Raw genomic sequence first — 23,770 nt, 5'->3', positions numbered from 1 at the left:
TGAAATTCCTCCGTCTTCTTTCCTTCAAAATTTTATGAAAAAATCTGTTGTTACAGTCTCCTTCATTGTCCCATTTCACTCTCGATTTTTGAAGGATCATGTTTTCTTTAAGCCTCAAATCGAGCGACATCCGTCTAACTGCATCGCTACGCTTTGCTATAACTTCTTCAATATCTTCTTCCCTGCATGAAACTAGAAGATTGTTTGCCTCATTGATTATTTGAACATTCTATTCAATCTCTAAGTCTCGTTCTCCAAAGACCAATTTGTTCCATGAAGTGAGTTTAAGATTCAGAATCCTTAATTTTTCTTTAAGGATGTAATCTCCTCTCCCTGTAACATCAATGCCCTTCCATTCGGACTCTACAAAATCTAGAAAGTCCTTATTTCCAAACCATTCCTTGTTGACACGGTTCGATTTAGGACCCCAATTCAATCCATCTACGATGAGCCAAACTAGATAGTGGTCGGATATGTCCCTGTTGCCAATATTCGGCCCCACGATATCCAAGCTTTTAATCATATTTTTCAGACACGAGAAACCGATCCAATCTGCTCATGGTTCTCCCCTCACCACCAAACCAACTAAACCTTTTACCTTTAGTAGGCACATCCACCAAATTGGACTCTTCTATGAAACCTACAAAATAAGAAATCTCACCGTTCCTGAATTGCTGACTACATCCTTTCCTTTCGCTTCGATCCGATATAGAATTAAAATCTCCAGCCGCGAACCATTCATTATCCGTATATCTAGATTTAGCTTCCAAAAGATCACTCCACAGTTTCCTATTCAGAGTTAAAGAACAAGGTGGGTAAACATTGACAATATAGAGAGAATCATCCTTCTACTTAACCTTAATCCCCAAGAATCCTTCACCCTTAAAGCTAAGAATGACATCAACTGAATCCTCCTTCCATAATGATATTATGCCTCCAGATCTGCCAATAGATTTGGAAAAAGACCATCCCACTTTCTCATTGTTCCAAAAGCTGCGAACAGTTGCCATATCGACGAACTCCAACTTATATTCTTGGATCAAGAAGATGTCTGCTCTGCCTTCCATTATAATCTTACTGATTCTTTTTCTTTTCACCACACTACCTCCTCCTCTTATGTTGAAGGTTCCAATTATCATTGGACTTCTTTAGATGACTCCTTCAATCCTTGTTTTTTCTCCCTAGTTAACTTCTCCATTACATCAATCTTTTTATTATAATCCCTCCTTACATCAGTGGCCTTGATTCCCAGATTCATAATTTCCTTCCAAACCTTGTCCCCCACATTAGAATCCATATTATTCAAAAATCTAGCGTGGCAGTGCACCACGTCTGAATCTGAAATCGAATCGCTGCATAAAATTTCACCTACGAAAAATCTCTCGTCCTCTTCTGAGTTGAGATATGGATCAGCTAATTTGGTAGAAACGTCATCATTCAGAACCATAGCAGATGTTGTTCTAACCATGAATCTGGCTATGTCCATGTTCGTCCCTTTCTAAGTGTTTTCATCCGAGCAGATATAAGAACCTACCAAATTAGCCAATTTCTCAAAGAAACTGAAATTCTAGGCATGACAAGGAATTCCACAAACCCTTAACCACGCCACTCTTTCATGATCGATGTAAAGTTAGGTCAGGATATAAGCCATACCACAAAATGAATGTTTTGAAATGGGATATTTTTATCTCAAATGTAAACACATCCAAAATAGTGGTAATAACTGGTAGTCAAATTATAAGCCATTGAGTTGGAAATGTCATTCATGATGATGTGAAGAATAAGGGTACTCAAATTATAAGTCAGTGAGTTTGATTAATTGTTTGTGAAAATGTATTATTTTTAAAGTTATTTAAAGGGGTTTAAAACCCCCGCAATCTGTCTTTTTTTATTTAGGGTTGACTTTAATCGACGTGGCATGACATGCGGTGTGCGACGTAAGTCTCCGTTAGTGGAATCTAACGGGAGGGACCAAAAATAGAGAAGCAAAATATTACGAAGACCACTGTTTGAAGAAAATTTTTGTAAGGACTAAAATTGAAGGTTGTAATATTTATAGAAACTAAAAATATATTTAGTCTAAAATTTTAAAAAATTTAATTGAAATCATAGAATGACTTTAATGATGAAAGAAAAAATATTTGATTTTTATTTTTTAATTAATTAACTTTAATTAATTGTATGTAAAATCAAGTATTATATTTGTATCTATCTAAATTTTTTAGTAACAAATGTGTGTTGTTAGTTGTTAGGAATTAGTACTCTTTAAAAAGAATACTAGAGAGAGATAAACAAATCTATTATTTAATGACAAAATTATCTTTAAATTATAAGATATTAACATGAAGTTTTGTGGAAATCAAAAGGTATCTACACGTACTTTGAAATTGAATAAAATTTAATTAATGATTGATTTTATAATAAATTCTTCAATTTAAAACCCTTTTATATTACACGGACAAATTACTGTTCTAATTTTAAAGATTATATTTCACTAAGGCACATTTAAGATATAACTATGGCCAAGTGACCAAGTCTAATAAAAATCCACAATTTTGGTTCAAATTGTTTCAAGTTTTTTTTTAAATTATTTTTAATGTGTTATATATTTTCGTTTAAAAAATTATAATTTATTTTAAAAATCAAATGAAAAATTAATTATTTTAATAATTTTATAATTTTACTATAATTTTTTTAAGGCTTAAATGCACTTTTGGTCCCCCTATTTTGAGTTTCTTAAAGTTTCAACCCCCCATTTTAAAAGCGAGCTTTCAAATCCCTAAACTTTACATAACTTGGGATTTTTGTAGTCCCCCTCCACATGGCTGTTCATTTAATGACATGACAATGTATTTTATCTTCCACGTCAGATTCTGTAAATTATGTTATTTCTAAATCATTTTTAAAGAATGAAAACAATTAAATCATTTTGTAAAATCATTTTTAAAATTAATTATGTATAAACTCAATTATCAGAACCCTAATTCTTAAATTACTCAATCTTTAGGAACCAAGGTTGGTAAGAGTGCTATTGCGAGAGAAGTGAAGAACAAGCGAAGGTCGTGAAGAACGCAAAGGTCGTGAAGAACGCTCCAGAAGATGACAAACCCACAAGTGAAATGTTGTTTCAGGTATGTTTTCTTGTCTGTTTGTGGTGAACGCCTTTTGTGTCGTTGTCGTTTGTGGTCCACCTCCATTATTTTTGTGTTTCTTTGTGGACCATTTGTGGTAAACGATGTCAGTGTGTGGACCACCATGTTTCTTTGTCGGATTGCTGTCTTAGGGTTCGTTTAATGATAACGTATTATAATATTGTAAATTTCAGGCCAAGTCAGGATACAAAAGTTAGGTTAAGACTCCACCATAGGGGTAGATTTGTAACTGAACCTGTTAAACTGTATGTTGGTGGTGAGATCACTGAGATGGAATGGAAGTGGGATGTTGACTATATGTCATACATGGATCTGGTGGAACTGATTAAAGCTGAAGGTTATGTAGACATAAGTAGTATCTGGTATAGGAACCCCAAGTTTAGCTTTGCTCGTGGTCTTAGGCCTTTAAACAATGACAAGGATGTGATACAGTTTGGGCAAGATGTTGAAGGATACGAGGAAGTAGATGTCTATGTTGATCATAAAGTGGCTGACCCACCTGAATTTGTGGATCTAAGTGAAGTAGACAAAGTCATAGATGATGATGTAGTCCAAGTAGTATCTGGTAAGGTGAATGTGCCTAATGCTGAACCAGTTGTCAATGAACATGTGGATGAACCTGTTTTGAATGAGTCAGGTGAGGGTGAACCTGTTGTGAATGAGTCAGCTGAGGGTGATTCTGGTTTGAATGAACCTGTTATGAATGATGCAACCGAGGATGAACCTGTTGTGAATGATGCAGCTGAGGATGAACCTGGTTGTGAAGATGACTTCAGCCAAGATAGTAACTTTTGTGAGGATAGTGAAGAATGTGATGAGATGGATTGGACATCAGTGCTACCCCCTGAGACATTAGGTGAAACTTGTAGTGGAGTCAACTTGCCACATGAAGCTATAGATGAAGAAGATGAGGAACATTTATATACACCTCCTGGAAGTGATAATGAAGAAGATGCAGAAAAGTTTCCAACTTACAAGAGTGGTGAAGGATGTGATTTCAAATTAGGGGTGATGTTTACAAACATGGAGCAAATAAGGGATGCAATCAAAGAGTATGGAATGGAAAACCAGAAGAATGTGTTCATTAGGAAGAATGATGCTAGGAGGATTGTTGTTAAGTGTATGGCTGGTTGTAAGTTTTATCTGAGGTTCAGTAAGAGGAATGGCCAGCAATTTTGGCAAATTGTGAGCTATATCAGTGAGCATACATGCTATAGAACTGCAGACAATAGGAATGCAAAAACACAATGGCTTACTATAAGGTTTGCACATGTGCTAAGGCATAGTCCATATATGAAGCCAGCTGGACTTGTGGCTGAAGCACTTCAGAGATGGGGATGCAAGATTTCAGCAGACCAAGCATATAGGGCAAAAAGAAGGGCATTAGATCTAATTCAAGGTGCTGGCTTTGACCAGTTTAGTCACCTAAGAAGTTATGCAGAGGAGTTGTTGAAGTCCAATCCCAATAGCACTATTGTTATAAAGTGTGCAGATAACAATGGAAGTCCTGCATTTGAAAGAATATATATATGTCTGAATGCATGTAAATCAGGATTTGCAAACAATTGTAGACCTCTCATTGGATTGGATGCTTGTTTCTTGAAGGGGGAATATGGAGGGCAATTGATGTCAGCAATAGGAAGAGATGGGAATAACCAAATATATCCAATTGCATATGCAGTGGTTGAAGCTGAAACAAAAGATTCATGGGAATGGTTCTTGCATCTACTGTTAGAAGACTTAGGTAAATTCAATGATAAAGCTTATGGGTTTATTTCTGACCAGCAAAAGGTAAAATTCTGCAACTATTTTATGAGTTTTTTAATATTAATGTTCTTTAATAATTCTGGGCATGTTCTAATATTGTGCAACTGTTTGAATAGGGTTTGGTTCCTGCTATCCAAGGAATAAGTGCCCATGTGGAGCAGAGACTTTGTGTGAAACATCTTTATGGAAACTGGAAAAAGAAGCATTCAGGATTGGAGCTAAAGCAAGTTATGTGGGCAGCAGCTAGAGCAACATCAATTCCATTATGGGAGAGATCAATGGAGAAATTGAAGCTACTAGATGGAGATGCATGGAAGGACATGATGGACATTCCTGCTAAATTATGGACAAGGGCACACTTCAAGACCTATACAAAGTGTGATATGCAGGTTAACAATATGTGTGAGGCTTTTAACAGGGCAATCCTAGAGCACAGAGACAAGCCCATCATAACCTTGTTGGAGGGAATCAAGCACTACATCACAAAAAGAATTGCAAAACAAAAGGAGCTATTACATGGTTATGAAGGAGATATATGTCCTAGAATCCAATTGATACTTGAGAGGAACAAAAAGGAAGCACAAGAGTGGACACCAACTTGGCATGGTGATGATGATCTCTCCATATTTGGAGTGACCAAGGGACAAGATACATACTGTGTGAATCTTAAGAGTGAAACTTGCAGTTGTAGAAAGTGGGAACTGTCTGGAATTCCATGCTGTCATATTATCTCTTGTATATGGAACATAAAGAAAAAGCCAGAAACTTATGTCTCCAACTATTACAGGTTTGTTGCAAATTGTTAAAACATTTTATATTTTGTTAGTTGTTGCAAATTGTTAAACATGATCCTGGTTTGACACAGTTTGTGTTTTTTCAGCAAGGTAACTTTTGAGAAGACATATGCTAATATTGTCTTTCCTACAAATGGGCCACAACTCTGGCCTAGTGTTGACCATGTGGTCATTAGTCCTCCTGTCATGAGAAGAGCAATTGGACGGCCAAAAAAGTTGAGAAACAAGGTAGCTGATGAGCCAAAGAATCCTCATGTGCTTTCAAGAAAATTTGCAACAGTGACTTGCAAGAAGTGTGGACAAACTGGTCACAACAAGAGAACATGTAAGGGTAAGAGAGCGGCTGATAGGACAATACCAAAAGGAGGTAACAAGTCTAAGAAGGCAAAAACTACAACTTCAACAAAGAAGGCAAAGACTACAAAGAAGGGCAAAGAAACCCAAGTTGAAATTGGACAGGGATCCCAAGCACCACCAGCTAGCCAAGACTGATGAAATTAGGAATGATTGCTTTTTTTTGGAATTAGACATATTTCTGGTCTAATATATGTTGGATGTAATGTTATGAAATTAGGAATTGCTAAATGTTTTGGAATATGTAATGTTTCTGGTCTAACATATTTCTGGTTTAATTTTTTGTGTATGGTAATGTTATGAACAAGTATTATGTACTCAAGTTCTGCTGGTAATGTTATGAACAAGTATTATGTACTCAAGTTCTCCTGTTGTGTTATTGTTTTGAGTTGTGTTACTGGTTTATATTCAAGTTAATGTTATTGTCTTGTGAGCAAATGGAAAACAAGTTAAACAAGTTGTGTTACTGGTTTATAAACAAGATACAGGTTTATAAGTCTTATTACAAGTTAATGTATTATAAGTCATGTATTATTTGATGAACAAATTTGAATTGTGTCATTGGAAAACAAAGTGAGCAAATAGAAAACGTCTTCATTTAAATAGTTACTGATAATGATCCTTACAACCTGTGCAGCATTTGCACCACCATGAACATAAACATTTACTAAACAACATGAACATAAACACACCTAGACAAGACTCAATCTAAACAAACACTGAACCTAAGGTAATTCCTCATTTCATTATTATTGCAGCCACTAGTCTCACAAACATAATTATGGTTATAGACCAATTAAACTTCAATTGTTTCTTCAACATTTTCATCTTCATCCTCATTTCTTCTTCTTTTGCGATAGAATCTTTAGATCTCTGCTTCTCATCATTCAAATTCTTCAGTAACGAAGAGATCACTTCCTTTGACCTAGGGTTCATTTCCTCATCCAACCAGACAAAATTACTGCACTTTTTGAAACCTTGAAGCTGCACCAATGGAGATGAAAGAAACTTTCAGAACATGAAATCAAGTGTCAGCACTATAAATTAATGAGGTCATACCTTGTACATCCCACATCCGTAGAAGCGACGCCCTGGGTTTGAATCAGTCCATGCCGTCATTAATGGAGCATCGAGGCCGCAATGGCATTCGTTCCTAAACGCACGGTTCCTGGAGCTACCATTAGAAACTGATTTCTGGGACATCTTGCAGAAGTAACAAGTTAGCGACGAAGATGCAATATTGAAGATGAAGGTCGCAGCAGCTACAATTGTTGAAGATGAAGATGCAATATTGAGAAATTTAAGAATTAGGGTTCTGAATAATTGAGTTTATAAACTGCAGAGACCAAATAAATAATGATTTTACAAAATGATTTAATTGTTTTCATTGTTTAAAAATGATTTAGAAATAACATAATTTACAGAATCTGACGTGGAAGATAAAATACATTGCCATGTCTTTAAATGAACAGCCATGTGGAGGGGGACTACAAAAATCCCAAGTTATGTAAAGTTTAGGGATTTGAAAGCTGGCTTTTAAAATGGGGGGGTTGAAACTTTAAGAAACTCAAAATAGGGGGACCAAAAGTGCATTTAAGCCTTTTTTTAAAATATCCAAATTTCAAAAAATCACTTAAATTTAAAGTTATTTTAAATAATTTTTCATAAAATTATTTTTGAAATATTTGGATTTAGAGAATATATTAATCTTCAATGATAATATTTAAAAAGTATTTTAATAAAAAAAACACTTAAAAAAATACAAAATAAATCTATTTTTTAAATGTTAAAACATATGGACCCTTAAAAACACATCTTATGACTTGGAGAGGTATTTATAATGTGCTATAAGAGAAGGTATTTTGTGTTGTAATAATTACATCTCATATAATTATATAGTAAAACATTGCAATCACATTTAGAAGTTATTTGTTATCTAGAGCTTATACCAGAAATGCTTAACGAAATAATTATTATGAAAAAAGTTGTATAAGCTATTCTCCTAACAAAAAATAAAATACATTTAAATTATTTTTATATATACTGTAAATTATTTTCATAAATTATTTTTGAGAACTTATAAAAAAAGTTCAAAAAAAATTATAAATAAATGTATAAGGTGTTTTAATAAGCTCTTTTAAGTAGTGTCACCAAACTTATGACATAAGATAAGTTTAAATAAATCATTCAAAAGAGACCCTTAATGTGATATATAACTGGGGTTGGAAGTTGCAATTTTACACTTTTTATTTGGAGTGGCAATATGAATAAAAGAAAGTAGGTTACTATTTCTTGGAAGAAAGTTTATCCACCAAAAGTTAAGGGTGGACTTGGTTTAAGATCACTTAGTTGTTCGAATGAAGCTTCCAATCTTAGGCTTTCTTTTGATTTTCTTAAGTCTGATGAGGATTGAGCCTGTATAGGCTTTCTTTTGATTTTCTTAAGTCTGATGAGGATTGAGCCTGTATTCTTAGAAGGATTTCATATATAATTTACTTGTGTTTGGTGTCTGCAGTCATAATTCAATGCAATTGCAACCACAACCGTTATTATCACAATCGCAATTAAAATGTTACTGCTGTTGTGGCGAGGTTCATAATTTAGATTATTAATAAAGTGTTTTAATTTTTATGGAAAAAAATGTAACAGAGATAAATCTTAAACAAACTGTGAATAATAAACATTTGCAGTATTTATAAGCTAAAAAAGCCATAAAATCACTTAAAAAGTTTGACAAATTTCAAAATGAAACTAACAAGACAATCCTTCACTATTTGCCCAAATTTCTAAATCTAAATATGTTCTAAACTTTAAACATAGTGATTGTAATCAATCAACAACCTTTAAAATCAAACATAAATTACTAAAAATTAAATAACTTATAAAAGAACTCTAACTCGTGATCCCATCTACAAGCTTCACACGATTCAATGTCATCATCTTCATCGTCAAATAACAACCATTTACCTTTCTTCACTCTCCATCCCTTGCAAGTATCTTTTGAATCGCATAGAGGAGTTTGATTGCGTGCCAATAAGCCGTTATTTTTCCATAAAGAACTTGCTAAATATTGAACCTTCTTTCTTGTTATCATAATACATTTCGACATCCTCAAAAAACGCATATGCTTAAGTCCTTCTTTTCTTGATTCGTAATCTTCTGAACACAACAGGATCATACCGTAGATGTATATGGCTTCCTTATGACCCTTTTGAGCCGCTGTTTTTAGTCTCTCAAGGCCACCGATATTTCCATTCGGATAACTAAAATATTTGAGAAATCCTTCTCTAAACAAGCTTTCTATATTTCCACTTTCCTTGCAACGCGCTAAAAAATATAATTCTTTCTTGTTAGGAAACCATTGAATCAAGGGAAATTGATTTAGCGAAGCTTTTTGTAACACGTAGTTTTCTTCCTCGACTTGAAGAAAATCTCGACAACACAATTTCAGCTGTAAAGATCAACAAAAGATTGAGAGGTTACACTTATAAGCATGTCAAGTAACAAATTTTTTGGAAGTGATTGTATGGAAGATGAAGAAGGTAATGCATGTTGCTTTTTGTTGCTTTTTTTCTTGAATGATATAGTTGGTGCCATTTGAGTTTTCAAGAATATTGAAATCTTGAACTCAAATACTTGAAAATTTCTAATGTGTTTTTCTTAGTTACTAGTATCAGTTTATGCTTTTTTTTCTTTCTCTAAAATACTGATCAAAAGAAATTCTACTTGCTACTTTTTATACACAAATTTAAACTAATTTTTCTGTTTTTACCAAATCTTAGATACATTCTATTTCAACAAATTTAAATAAAATCTACATTTGATTTGATTTGGTTTGACTCATAGATTTTATCAATAACAGATAGTACTATGTTAACAAATGTTTGTTATTAGTACTTATTTGAGAGAGAAAAAAACCAGTTATTTAATGACAAAATTATTTTAAATATTAAATAATAAGACATTAACATGTAAATCAAAGTTACCTACCTACACGTACTTTAAAATAGAAAAAATTTTAATTAATGATTGATTTAAGTTATAAATTCGTCAATTAAAAACACTTTTTATACTACGCATATTTTAAGGAGAAAATTAATCTACTCTTGTAATTTTAAATACTATATTTCAATAAGGCACATTTAAAGCTGGATCTAATAAAATCTCCCAATTTTGTCTCCGATTCTTTCTTCTTCTTTTTTAAAAGGGTTTTTCTAACCTATGCAACCTTGCATAGGATAAGAGACAATTAATACACCACTTTTTAAATATAAATTACCATATTTATATTTATTTATGTTCATCCATTAATTGGGTAGGAGAGAGAAAATATAAAAGATTATTTTTCAACAGAAAGATAATTAATATAATAATTTATATGGAAATAAATAGTTCATTAATTGCCCTTATCCTATGCAAGGTTGCATAGGTTAGAAAAACCCTTTTTAAAATTACAAATAAAAATTATTGAATAAGGCAATATTTCAATAAGAATCGGAATATTGAATAATTATCAAAAATTATTGAATAAGGCAATTTTTTTAAACTGAAGTATTGAAATATTGCCTTATAAATTTTTTTTGAAATTTGCACATTTTAATACTATATTTCAATAAAATTACTAATAAATTTTTTTTAATACTATATTTCAATAAGGCACATTTAACTATATTTCTTAAATAAAAGGTAAACACTTTTCATACTATTTTTATTTAAAGGAAATTGCAAATTTCTAAAAAAATTCAAATAAAAATTGAGTTTTTAAGAATATTTAATTTTTGCTTTCAAATACTGGAAAATGTCTAATCTGTTTTTTTAACTTATTAGTATCAATTTGAGCTTTTTTTTCTTAAAAAAAACTATCAAAAGAGATTCAACCGAATACTTTTATTTACATGATATGATTTGATTTGCTTTGACCAAAATAGATTTTTATCAATAACAATAGTACTATTAGTACTATGTTAACAAATGTTTGTTGTTAGTACTTAACTCTTCAAAAAGAATACTACTATTAGAAAGAGAGAGAGAAAAAAAACCAGTTATTTAATGACATAATTATCTTTAAATTATAATACAATAACCTGTAAATCAAAGGTACCTACACGTACTCTAAAATAGAACTTATTTATTTTAATTAATGATTGACTTAAATAATAAATTCTTCAATTTAAAACACTTTTCATATCACCCATATTTTAAGGATAAATTAATCTACTTTTTAAATACCATATTCCATTAATGCACATTTAAAGCTGGATCTAATCAAATCTCTCAAATTTGTCTCCGATTCTTTCTTTCTTTTTTTAATTTTTAAATAATTTTAATAGTATCATATATTTTTATTTAAAGAAATTACAAATTTCTAATTAGAATTCAAATAAAAAATTAATTTAAATAACTTTTTAAAAAAAGATTATTTTAGGTATTTTATCATTTTACTATAATTTTCTGAATATTAAAATTTTAAAATATCACTTAAATTTGAAATTATTTTAAACATTTTTAATATTTTTGAAAAATATTTGGTTTTAAAAATATATTAATCTTCAATATTGTATATTTATATTATAAAATTAATATTTTAAATTAATAAAAATAAGTTAATTTTTTTTAAATATTTTAAAAATAAAATCTATTTTTTTTAATGTTAAAACAAATGGATCCTTAAAACACGTCTTATTATTGGGAGAGGTATATCTATAGTGATTTCCACCCCTTACATCACGATTCAACATAGGATTTTCTGTTCTCCCACCAAGTCGAACTATGGCTCTTAGTCATTTGTAAGAAAGTTCTTGGGTATAACATATCAAAAGCTCAAATATATTATTTTAGTGGAATTCTCAGGAAGAAATTTTTTGGAAGTGAAGTAGGCCAAGAGATCAAAATAACCTCTAAAAATTCTGGCGAAATCTCTATAAACTCTTTCTCTTCATTTTCTATCGTTTCCTTTTATATTTCCATGCTTTATTTTTCCGCTGCTTGGAGGAGGTGATAGAGTGGAAAATCTTGACTGGTGCGTGGGGGTGACGGGCTTTTGATATATAGTCCAAAATGAACTGCAAGTGCACAGCCTATCAAAGTAATATATAAGATTGTTGAACCACAGAGACCAGCCGTCAATCTATCAACTTTATTGCTAAGGTGCTTATCTAAGGTAAATCAATATAGTGAAATGAGTGTAGTGCAAGGAAATTAAAGGGATAAAGTAAATAGCAGATAAAAATAACGGGATCGAATGTAAATCACGTAGATCCAGACAATGTTCCGGTTACACATGTATATACCTACTTCTGAGGCAATATTTTCTACTTATAGAAAATAACAATTTAACGGGAACTTGTCGCTTTCACATACTAAGAACCGAGTTTACTCTTTAAGTCTACCCATTCATTTGTCACATATGAACAATGCGCATTGCGTTAAAGTAGTGAACCTATTTTTAAGAAATCAATTACTTGTCTTTGTAGAAAAGTGATTTTAACTTGGAAGATTTAACTTAAAGAGATTCTTGGCTTTTGGCCAAGAATCAGATTTCAAACCCACAAACGCGTCCAAAAATAGTTTCAAAATCGTTTTCTAAAAATGTGTCAAAAATCCCTAGTTAACCAAACGAACTGCTTTCGCTCTTTTCGTTCGGTTAAGAACTAATCTGGTTTGATCTTAAATATGGACGAATTTCGATCTTACCCATTAACATTAAACACAGTAAAATAGTATTAAAAGTTAAAACATTCCCAATAGTGTTTCTATTAGTATAACATCGAAACACGATCGTGATACGATCCTTACATTCTAACTCATATAAAATTATCCAGACATGGAAATAAATGCAAGCCTATAAAAACGTGTAGGCATGGTAAGAGCAAGAAAGTAAATAAAACAAAACAGTTGTGCGAGCCTATAAAACGTGTAGGCTATGATAAGAGTGGTTAAGTAAATAGTGCGAGCCTATAAAACGTGTAGGCTATGATAAGAGCGAGAAATAAATAAAAAGCGATTAAATAAAAAACTTGTTCCAACGGGAGTCTTTGGTTATGGTACAAGGAAAGTAAATGCGGTATGATGAACTTCAACCAAAGTGCTCCAAACCCCGATTACAAAATTAATCTACACCGCAACGGCTCTTCGATGTGAAGGGACTGTCACTTTACAGATACTGATGGTATATGGTTTAAGTAGTAACTAAGCTTGGATGAAAAACGAAAATGAAATGAAATTCCTATTTATAGAAGTTCCTGAAGTTGCATAAAGACGAGCATGCCCCTCAACTCCTTATGAGCGGGAAACATTTTGTGAAGGCGCGTCCGCGGAGGTGGGGTCTGCGGCCGCGGAGCAGGCCAACGTGGAGATCGTGGGAATGTGGCAGTTACCCCTCTGGTGGAAACTGGTCATGTCACCGTGCTCCCTTCAGCGGGCGCTAAGCTGGACGCATGTGTACAAAATGACTGAAAATCTCTATTTTATTTGGCTTTCTCGCTCGTTTCTTCAAGCAGAGCTCCAAATGGACACAAAACCTAAAAACAAAGCAAACACAAGCATAATACAAGAAAACAACAATAAAAACTATAAGAAACATGTGAAATTCGAGTCATAAACATAGTGCGAATTGGTGTTATTAGGGGGGGGTTAGAATGTCTCTGGAATTTGCCAAAGTTTTTGATAAACTCATCATTGTCTTTCATGCAGGTTTGTCAATACTAGTTATCCCTTAATACCTTGTGGGTGAGTTCTCTCCCACTAATGCGACTCTCGCAATCCTCTTTGTAGACCTCAGTGAGAGCCAAATCAGTCCCGACCTCTCCCAAACATCTCAACATTGGGAAGTCTCTTCCCATATTTTAACAAATTTCCTCCCACTACTTATAATTCACACATATAATCTAATGTTCTTCTTTGCTTTGACTTTGCCTTGAGGAATCTTTTCTATTGCCAAGTACCGAATTATACGAGTAATCTAATTTTAGGTGTTGACGAAGCCTATGAAGTTAACTTTCATCTTCTTTGTGTTGGGCATGGATAAATTTTCCTGTATTCATGTTCTCTTACGACATGGCTTCTTAGTAATGGCAAGCTTTGACAAGAGGTTCACGCAAGCGTTTTTACTTTGTAGGCATGTAGACTATCTCAAAGAACTTGAATTTTTTAGCTAGGTTTTGAAATCTTTCGAGATATTTGACGTGTTACGCCTATTTTGTATGATACTCTCATGTTACTTGATTATCGATTAATTGTGAGTCTCTTTGGGATTTGAGATTCGAAGTGTCAGTTTCTATGACGAGGTTCATCATAGTGATGAGGGCCTCGTACTTAACTTGGTTGTTTGTGGCCACAAATTCAAACCTTGAAGATTGTTCTATAAGGATGTTACTCGTGCTTTCCAATATTAGTCTGACACCATTTCCTTTAAGATTTGAGGCACCTTCAACTAACAAGATCTATACGTGTGTGACTTCCTCAATTACAAGAGAGTTAATTTCTACTAGAAAGTCTGCCTGAACTTGATATTTAATGATGCCTCTTGGCATAAAATTGTTATCATACTTTAACAACTCTACTAACCAAGAAACCATCCTTCCTAACAGATCAGGCTTCTTTAAAATTTGACAGATGAGATAGTTCGTCTTTACTGCCACATGGTGCCCCTGAAAATAAGGCATTAATTTCCTCGTCATTACAACGACTGCTGTTGCAATGCAGTTAACAAGTACAATATTATCATATCCACATAAACTAGTTGTGCTTAAAGACATATTCAACTGTTTTCATGTCTCTAAGTAAGGGTTTATAATTGTATGGTTTCATAAAAGTAAATTACAAAAAATAAATGTATATTTCAGTGTTAACAATGAGAAAAAATTTCAAGGGCAAATTTCATCATCATTTATACTCATGCATGAACCATTGGTCAGTAATATGCTCTTTTACTCAATTATTAATATTACCTCTTGTTATTCTCATTGTATCTCATTTCTGAATTCTGACTCAACGATGTGAGGTCAATTGTATTACCTAATAAGTGAGTTATTGCACTATTAAATACAACAACATTAAGTTCCAAAAGTGATAAAAAGATATTGATTATCAATTATCAGTATTATGTGCATATTAAACCTAACTTTATGTCTAGACATTAGCATTCAATAGATGGATACTTGGATCTAGTAACGACCAACACCTTTTGTATATAAAATCGTACCATGAAAACATATTTTAGGTAGCTAATCCAAAATAGACATTAAGAATGAAGAATCATCAATATTAAAACTTAAGTAGAATTACATAAAATTTTATGACAATAATTAAACATAAGATTATAATGACTACATCTAGCCCCAATAAAGAGATTTATAACTACGCTAACTTATCATAGCTCTACAAGTAGTTATGAGAAGACAAATTTGGAGAGTCGTCTACAATGGTCTCTTGAACAACGTTTCCGCCTTTAATCCCCCATCCATTCTCCTATTGAAACCAATGTGTACCTACTACCTTTTTGTACCCTTTTGAATCCACTTAAACTCTTTCAGGACAAAAGGTAGACTTTATATCTATAGGATTGAAAAAGATAGGCTCACTGTCAAAGCCGTCTCAGACAATTTGGAGGCCTTGTTCTAATATTTCTTTAAAAAGTTCATAATAAAAAATTAAAAAAATCCTATATCAATGTTAATAACATTAAAGCTTTCAATAATTTTCTTTTTATTTTATCAAGATTTTTTGTTTGAAATTAAGTTAACTTATCAATTTTTTCATGCTTCTCATATTCAAAATTAAATTTTCTAATCTTAAAATATAATTTAAGAGCTATTCATAAAAAATGAATGGAAGAAGAAAAAATGAAACAAAGTTCTTTTGGTTTTTAATCAAATTCGTAGCATTGAAATTTGAATTAGATAGACAACATTAAAGTAGAACCAATAAATATAATTAAGAGATAATTAACAATTATCAAATAAAACAACAAATTAAAAATTAATAATAAAAAGAAAGAAAATAATAATTAAAAGTGAACTTATAAAATAGAAACAATAAAAAAAAATCATTATAATGTATAGTATACAATTGAATTTTTAAATTAAAATGTCTATGTAAAATAATAAAATATAAATTATAAAATCTAAAGGACCAATATTTCACAATATTACCTTATATTTTAGAGAAATCATGGAATCCATCTTAAATATTCAGTTTTAAAACATATTAATAAATTAAGTTTGAATAAGGTATGACATATTAATTAATTGATGAGAAAGTAAATAATTAAAATATTTGATGATATTCATAAAAATATAAAAGAAGGATGATTACAATTCACAATTCTTATACTTATTATATTACTAATAATAAGAATTAATTATATGAGTCTTATTATTTAAAAATAAAGAAAACATGATAGAAAAAATAGAACATGAAACGTGGTTTTAGTTATTAGTTAGATTTGTTATGCAGCTTTATTATATATTACTGACTAAATAAAAATTAGGTAGAAAGTCAAAATTATTTTTAACTGGTTGCCTTATTATTTAGAGGCTCTTCTATATTTAAAGGTTCTGTGCAGTGGACCAGACTACAGAGGTGTATAGCCGGACCTGCTCACCGCCCATCCTCGCTTAGCGTTTCTACTTTCTTCTCTTTTAAGCAACACCAACTCACCTTAAAACTAGTCTTATCATACCTATCTCGCTAGATGCACCGCCCATCTTCACTTAGCGCAAAAACTTTCCCTTCACCATGAAGTTACTTATCCAAGAAGTCTTCTCACGTATGTGCTTGCCTAGAGCGTCCATAAACGTGTCCTATTGAGCCTTACTTGTAGAAATTTAGTCTTGGAAAGGTCTGTGTTTCTTGATTGGTGGTTTTTCAATCATTTTCATTGAGCCTTACTTGTAGAAATTTGCAAGTAAAAAATCCTAATAGGCATTTTTATTATTTTTCGTAGATAATCGGGTGTCTTGTATTGATTTCTTATAAAAGAAATCAACAAGTGTCTACATGTTTTACTTAATTTTGACACTTTTCAACTCTCCTCAACTTATATGTTTTTTTGTCCTCAAACAAAAGTCATTTAGATGGTTTAGAATTTTTGAAATTCATGTTTCATAAGAAGGTTAAATGGCTAGGTCAAATATTTTTAAAAGAATTTGAATGACATGAAATTCTTTCTAATGCAAGTTCATGATCAACATCATTAATATCCACAGACCATAACATGAAGATAAACTACTTGCTCCACTAAAGTAAACTTTTAAAACATGTCTAGATCAACATAATGGTGGTTGACTTTCAACCAAATATTACAAGATGATTGATATGGGCCAATTTTTCCTTCAAAAATAAAGCTGAGAGTGAAATAATCTTCCTTCCCAACGGTGGACTGAAGTGATTAGTCTCCTTTACACGAACACAGACCTTGAAGCAGTTAGTCTTTAAGTTCTAAAATATCTGAGCTCAATTCCTATAGTTTAATAAGATAACCAAACAACCACTAAGATTTTAATCAGACTGATTTCTTAACTTAGAATTTTTTTAATATTGGGCTAATCTTCAACCTATATTGGTTTTAACCAGGCTAACCAAGAACCAAGGAAGATTTTAATAACGACTAATCTTCAACCTAGGACTGTTCACATAATCCCCAACCAAAGCTTTTATCGGGTTTAGCTTATAACCCCAAACAATCCCTAATTGGACAGTATTCAACCAAGGTATGTATAAACGATATCCTTAGTGAACTTTTACAATTCTATCAATTCTACAATTAGACAAATAACCTCACTCACAAAGAGACTTTCCTCACAAAAGCATTTAGAGAGAGAGAGAGAGAAGGTAGTGTCAAAACACGATAATGGATTATTTGAAAAGAGAAAAGGAGCCTCTATTTATAGGAAAAAGGTGTGCCAGAAACGGAACTTGCAATTAATGAATTTTACTATTGCCTAGTAGACTAACATTTATTCTAATCGATTAGATTTTGAAATATAATCTATTGTAAACATTTTAAAAGGAAAGAAAATACATCTAGTTGTTGCACATTATTAACGTGTTGTCTAAATGGTTGGTGGCGTAAGTTTAAACTAATCTAATCGATTAAACCAAAGACCCAATCGATTAGATAAAACAAATATTACTCTCTAGCTATTTCCACTGCTATTAAGTTATCTGGCACAACCTCAAGACATTTTTGAATTTTTTTGTTGAGAAAAAACATTTTTAAAAGGTCTTACTGTGTGCGCTTTTAACCTTATGCTTTTACGAAAAACCCCTTTGCTTAGATAAGTTTGCTCACTTACTAAATCAAGATATTAACTCCTTTCCTATAAGCCCTTTGTCAGATACTATCTTTGTGTTGACACTAATTAGGATTACTTAGTCATATATTATCCTTGAGTTGATATTTCTTTGAGATTACTTGGGGCCTTGGATACTTTCCACTTTGCTTGCCTTCTTTGGGTAGTATAATAAAACGCGGCTGCAATTCTAATAAAACGTGGCTGCAATTCTCAGCACTCGCATGGGGTTACCCATATTCCAGAAGTTCATAACTTATCGAAGGTTCAGGGAAAAATTAAGAGTTGATCCCTTGATTCCTGTATTGAATTGTTTAAATAACTGTTAAGCAAAAAAATGGAGTTCATAAATTTTTTTTTTATTTCCCACTACTTGTTAGTTTATTTGTCAAATGTGGAAACTGCCAGTGCTAGTGTTTTGAAACTTTAAGTCAAATTCATTTGTTTGATGCTATCAAGCTTGATTATAACAAATCAACATGATATATACAAATGTAGTTTTTTTTTTTTGGTCTGACTTGTATCTTGGATGATTCCTTTAAAAAGAAAATCAGTTAACATACCACCTTTTGTTAACTTGCTTGAGAATATGCTTAATCATACATACCTGCACGGCTTCATATTAGTTGGCCAATCGATTGTGATAAGTCTTGATAGCATGAAAAGTTAGGTCAAGATATAAGCCATACCACAAAATGAATGTTTTGAAATGGGATATTTTTATCTCTAATGTAATCACATCCAAAATAGTAGTAATAACTGGTAGTCAAATTATAAGCCATTGAGTTGGAAATGTCATTCATGATGACGTGAAGAATAAGGGTACTCAAATTACAAGTCATTGAGTTTGATTAATTGTTTGTAAAAATATATTGTTTTTAAAGTTATTTAAAAGGGGTTTAAAACCCCGTAATTTGTCTTTTTTCTTTAGGGTTGATTTTAATTGACGTGGCATGACACGCAGCGTGGCACGTAAGTCTCCGTTAGTGGAATCTAATAGGAGAGATATAAAATAGAGAAGCAAAATATTACGAGGACCATTGTTTGAAGAAAATTTTTGTAAGGACTAAAATTAAAAATTGTAATATTTATAGGAATTAAAAACATATTTGATTGAAATCATAGAATGACTTTGATAAGGAAAGAAAAAAATATTTGATTTTTATTTTGTAATTAATTAACTTTAATTAATCTATAATATAAGAAAACTCTATCTTTTTGAAGAGTTCCTCTCATGCTGCCAAGTGGCTTATTCTGAGAGCATGAACTGTTGCTTATGGATGCACCATGTGGACTGTTGATTTATAAGGTATGTTCTTCCATCTTCCACTATTGATGTGTTACATAATTGGCATTAAGGTAGTCTGTCCATGCTTCTTCTCTGCTGCATAATTATGTGTTACATAAAGAACTTAATGATGACTTTGTATTCTTACATAATTGGCATTAAGGTAGTTCTGTCCATGCATCTTCTCTGTTGCATAATTATGTGTTACATAAAGAACTTAAAGATGACTTTGTATTCTTCTTTCCATTCCGCTTCTGCATCAGTTATGTAATGAAGAGTTTGTAACTCCTACATTATACCTTATGATTTTGTTATTTATAGTATTTGTTGACGGATCGGTAATGACGTATCGGTAATGAAGTGATTTCTTTGGTTGGTTTTTCCTATACTGTTTTTGGTTTGTTGTCTGTCTAATATTATTTTTTGTGTTGCACAAGGTGGTGACATACATGTTGTTCCTGCATCACATGTATCTCTATTTTATGAAAAAATGGCATAACAAAACTCATCAGGTATGTTTGTTTGTTATTGTTTTGATTTTGATGAGGTTTTTTCTTATATTCTATTATTTTGGTCTTATGTTGTTTAGATACGATGGTGGAATGAGATCAAGCAACATCAGAACAAACCAACTGACATCTTGGTTTGATTTTCTACATTTATGTACTTTGCTTGGGTTTTCATCAAAACTCATTTGATCAAGGGAAAAACTGTCATCATGGTTTTCAAATCATTATTTTTAGTTGATTTTTGCCATTTTTGTAAGTACAATTATAGAGTACGTAAGAATTTTGTAATAGGATGAAAAGAAAATAGATAAATTATACTGTGATAAGTGTGATGATTGTATGTGGTTTGTTTGTTACTGTTTTGGTTTTAATGAGTTTTCATTTTCATTTTTTTTATGTTGTTTTGTTCTTATTGTTGAACGGTTCCGTTGGTTTTCTATCTTAGAAATGATTCCCCTTTTATAAGTCCTGTCTTTCCAACTTTACTTTTGATCCGTTCTTCCAATTCTTCTGGAATTATAAGTTTCCAACTTTACTGTTGGACGGTTCTTCCGGTTCTTCTGGAATTATAAGTCCCATCTTTTGAACTTTACTGTTGAACATTTCTTCCCATTCTTCTGGAAATGCGGTGATTTTGGGTCTCAGTTTTTGTTGATATATTTTTTGGGTCTCAGTTTTTGTTGATATATTTTTTGGGTCTCAGTTTAAAGAAGAAAAAAGAATAAGAGTAAAACAAGAATAAATAAAATTTAATCCATTATATGTCATTATATCTAATGAATTTTGATTTGTTTTATTATTTCTATATATGTTACCGATCAAAAAGAGAACATAATCACGATTTGATCATTAATAACCTATATATTTAGTTAATTTCAAAATATTTTTTTATAAAATTTTTAACCCAAAGAAATTATACTGTACTTTAAATAAATAAAATAAAAAATATTCTCTATAAAATCCAAATCAAAAAGAAGAAAAGTGAAATAGTGAAATCTTGGACGGACCAATGAAGGGGAGACCCATCATGATTTTTTTTAATGGAGGGAGATAAGATTGCAAATAACTTGCTATTATGTGTTATATTTTGATAAACAACTAATTATAAATTTTAATTTATTATACGTATTATTTAATATTTATAAGATTTATTTTTATACTAAGAAATTATTTATTTTGAATATAATTATCCATATAGGTCTATTAATTTGTCTATATTTAACATTTTGTTAATGTAATAGTGTTATTAGACAGCAAAATCAACCAATCACTAATATAATATGCATTTGATTTGTTTCCTTTTTTATTCTTTTTACTTTTAAATGATAATAAATTTGTTATTTTTTTATATTTTCTAATATCTACCGTATATTTCATTTTTATATTTTAAAAATATTAAATGTTACATTCAATTAAAATTAAATTATAAAATATTATATAAAAATGATTTTATATAAAAAATACAATATAGACAAAGTTATTTTTATAAACGGGAACAATCGTTTTTATAAAAATTGTGATCCAGATATTATTTATATAAAAAAAAACTTATAGGCACATGTTTTGTTATTCAGCTAACATTTCAACTTCTATATAATGCTTATTTATATATACTCTAATTATTTTAAAAATAACTATATTAGTTATAAAATAAAAGATAACCATATTAGTTATAAAAAAATTAGTTACAATCATTTAAATTGATTATCATCAATATTACTCTAATTTTTAATTTATATTTTTTAATATTTATTTATATTATATTATTTAAACTATATACATATGATGTTAAAAAATTTAATGCGACGATTTTAAAATATAGGAATTTGCTACACATAAATTTAATACGGGTTAGAGTTTACAATTGTTTTTAATGTTAACATATAGAATATTCATTCTCACATAAAATATATGATATTTGTGTTTGTGAATGAAATGTATGAGAGTAAGAGTTGTATTTAGTTTATGAGAATGCGAGTAAATCAATTGTGTGTTTTTTTTTATAAAATAATTGTGTTTTATCTATTACTTAAAATTGTTTTTTTAATTTGACTCAACAAAAATGGTTTTTTAATTAAAATTAATTAAAAAAATTTAGTACAAAATTAATAATATATTAAGTGCATGTTTTTATCTTTTATTTAATTAATTAATAAAACACAAATGTGTGTAATGGTGGAGTGTTTACGGAAAAAGTTTTGATTGAAATGAATTTAAGATGAAATCTTTTATATTTTGTATCTTGAATTATTTTAAAGGTTGGAGACTTTAAAATATATATATATATATATATATATATATATATATATATATATATATATATATATATATATATATATATATATATATATATATATATATATATATATATATATATATATATATATATATATATATATATAAATCAAGTAGAAGAGAACAAAGGGAAGAAAAAGAATATAGAAAGACATCAATATCTACATTACCCGCGTTCTATTTTTTTAATACATATCAATTTAATGCTCCTTTATTTTCTTTTATGGAGGGTTAATTAAATAGTCAATACATAACATATAAAAGTAATTTATATTCTTGGAGAATTGATTTTAATAGAGAATTGATTTCTATTAAAAGCAATCTTTATAATCTCTTAAAAAATTAGGCATGTTGGAAGGGAGGGAAAGAGAGATATCGTGGAGTCAAAATATTGTTTTAATTATTTATAAATCAATAAAAACTTATTTCTCAACCTATTAAAGGTTTGTATTATTTTCAAGATTGAACTTTATTTTTTTTAAATATTTTCTAATTTAAAGTATTCTCATATTATATTATTCATATCACCTTTTTTTTCACCTAAATAATTTAATTAAAATCAAAATTATTTATATTTTTACCCTTGACCTATTTATAACAATGGTGTATATCACAAATTTTATAGAAACGCCGATCATGATCTTATTTATATTTACACACGGGTACTTATATGGTACGCGTATATGGTACTGATATTAACACATTTAATTCAAAATTATTCGATTGAATATTAAATATTAACAGAAAAATAATGTTTATTGATCAAAATATTTAATATTAAAACAAATGAGCCTACCACACTGGTCCCAGTGTGAATGCACATGTATCCCGTTAATATTCAAAATATTGAATATTAACTGGAGCACGGAGTTATTGATTAAAATATTGAATATTAACGGGAGCACAAAGTTACTGATCAAAATTTTGAATATTATTGGAAACATTAAGTTACTGAACCAAATTTTGAATATTAATGGGAACAAATTTTGAACATTAACGGGAACATAGAGTTACTAATCAAAATAATAAATATTAACGGGAATACGGGGTTATTGACAAAATATTGAATATTAACGAGAACACGAAGTTACTGATAATTTTTTTGAATATCAACATAAACATTAACTTACTGATACATTTTTTCAATATTAACGGGAACACGGAGTTACTGATCAAAATAATGAATATTAACGGGAACATGACGTTACTGATAAAAATATTGAATATTAACGGGAACAAATTTGGAATATGTTGAAAGTAAATGTGACTAAGTTTATTGCATTAGACAATCGACATTGTGTATTCTTTATTGATCTTC

The 23,770-nt window shown here is 30.4% G+C and overlaps 2 protein-coding genes across 2 annotated transcripts; both read right to left on the bottom strand.

Moving 5' to 3' along the window:
* Positions 1–229: 229 nt before the first annotated feature.
* On the bottom strand, positions 230–1,067 carry LOC131653935 (uncharacterized). Its single transcript, XM_058924289.1, has 3 exons — positions 853–1,067; positions 592–789; positions 230–479 (listed from the first exon to the last, which is right to left on the bottom strand). The coding sequence occupies exons 1-3, from the start codon at positions 1,065–1,067 to the stop codon at positions 230–232; spliced, it is 663 nt and encodes a 220-aa protein (XP_058780272.1).
* A 7,863-nt stretch (positions 1,068–8,930) lies between these two features.
* On the bottom strand, positions 8,931–13,908 carry LOC131653928 (putative F-box protein At1g67623). The gene is made up of 2 exons (XM_058924278.1): positions 13,789–13,908; positions 8,931–9,518 (listed from the first exon to the last, which is right to left on the bottom strand). Exons 1-2 carry the CDS (start codon positions 13,906–13,908, stop codon positions 8,931–8,933), a joined length of 708 nt encoding a protein of 235 aa, XP_058780261.1.
* Positions 13,909–23,770: the final 9,862 nt, after the last annotated feature.

Source organism: Vicia villosa, linkage group LG1 (assembly GCF_029867415.1).
Source record: "Vicia villosa cultivar HV-30 ecotype Madison, WI linkage group LG1, Vvil1.0, whole genome shotgun sequence".
NCBI classification, from domain to species: domain Eukaryota; kingdom Viridiplantae; phylum Streptophyta; class Magnoliopsida; order Fabales; family Fabaceae; genus Vicia; species Vicia villosa.
The sequence above is the reverse complement of the archived record's forward strand: the minus strand, read 5'-3'. Positions and strand labels throughout refer to the sequence as shown.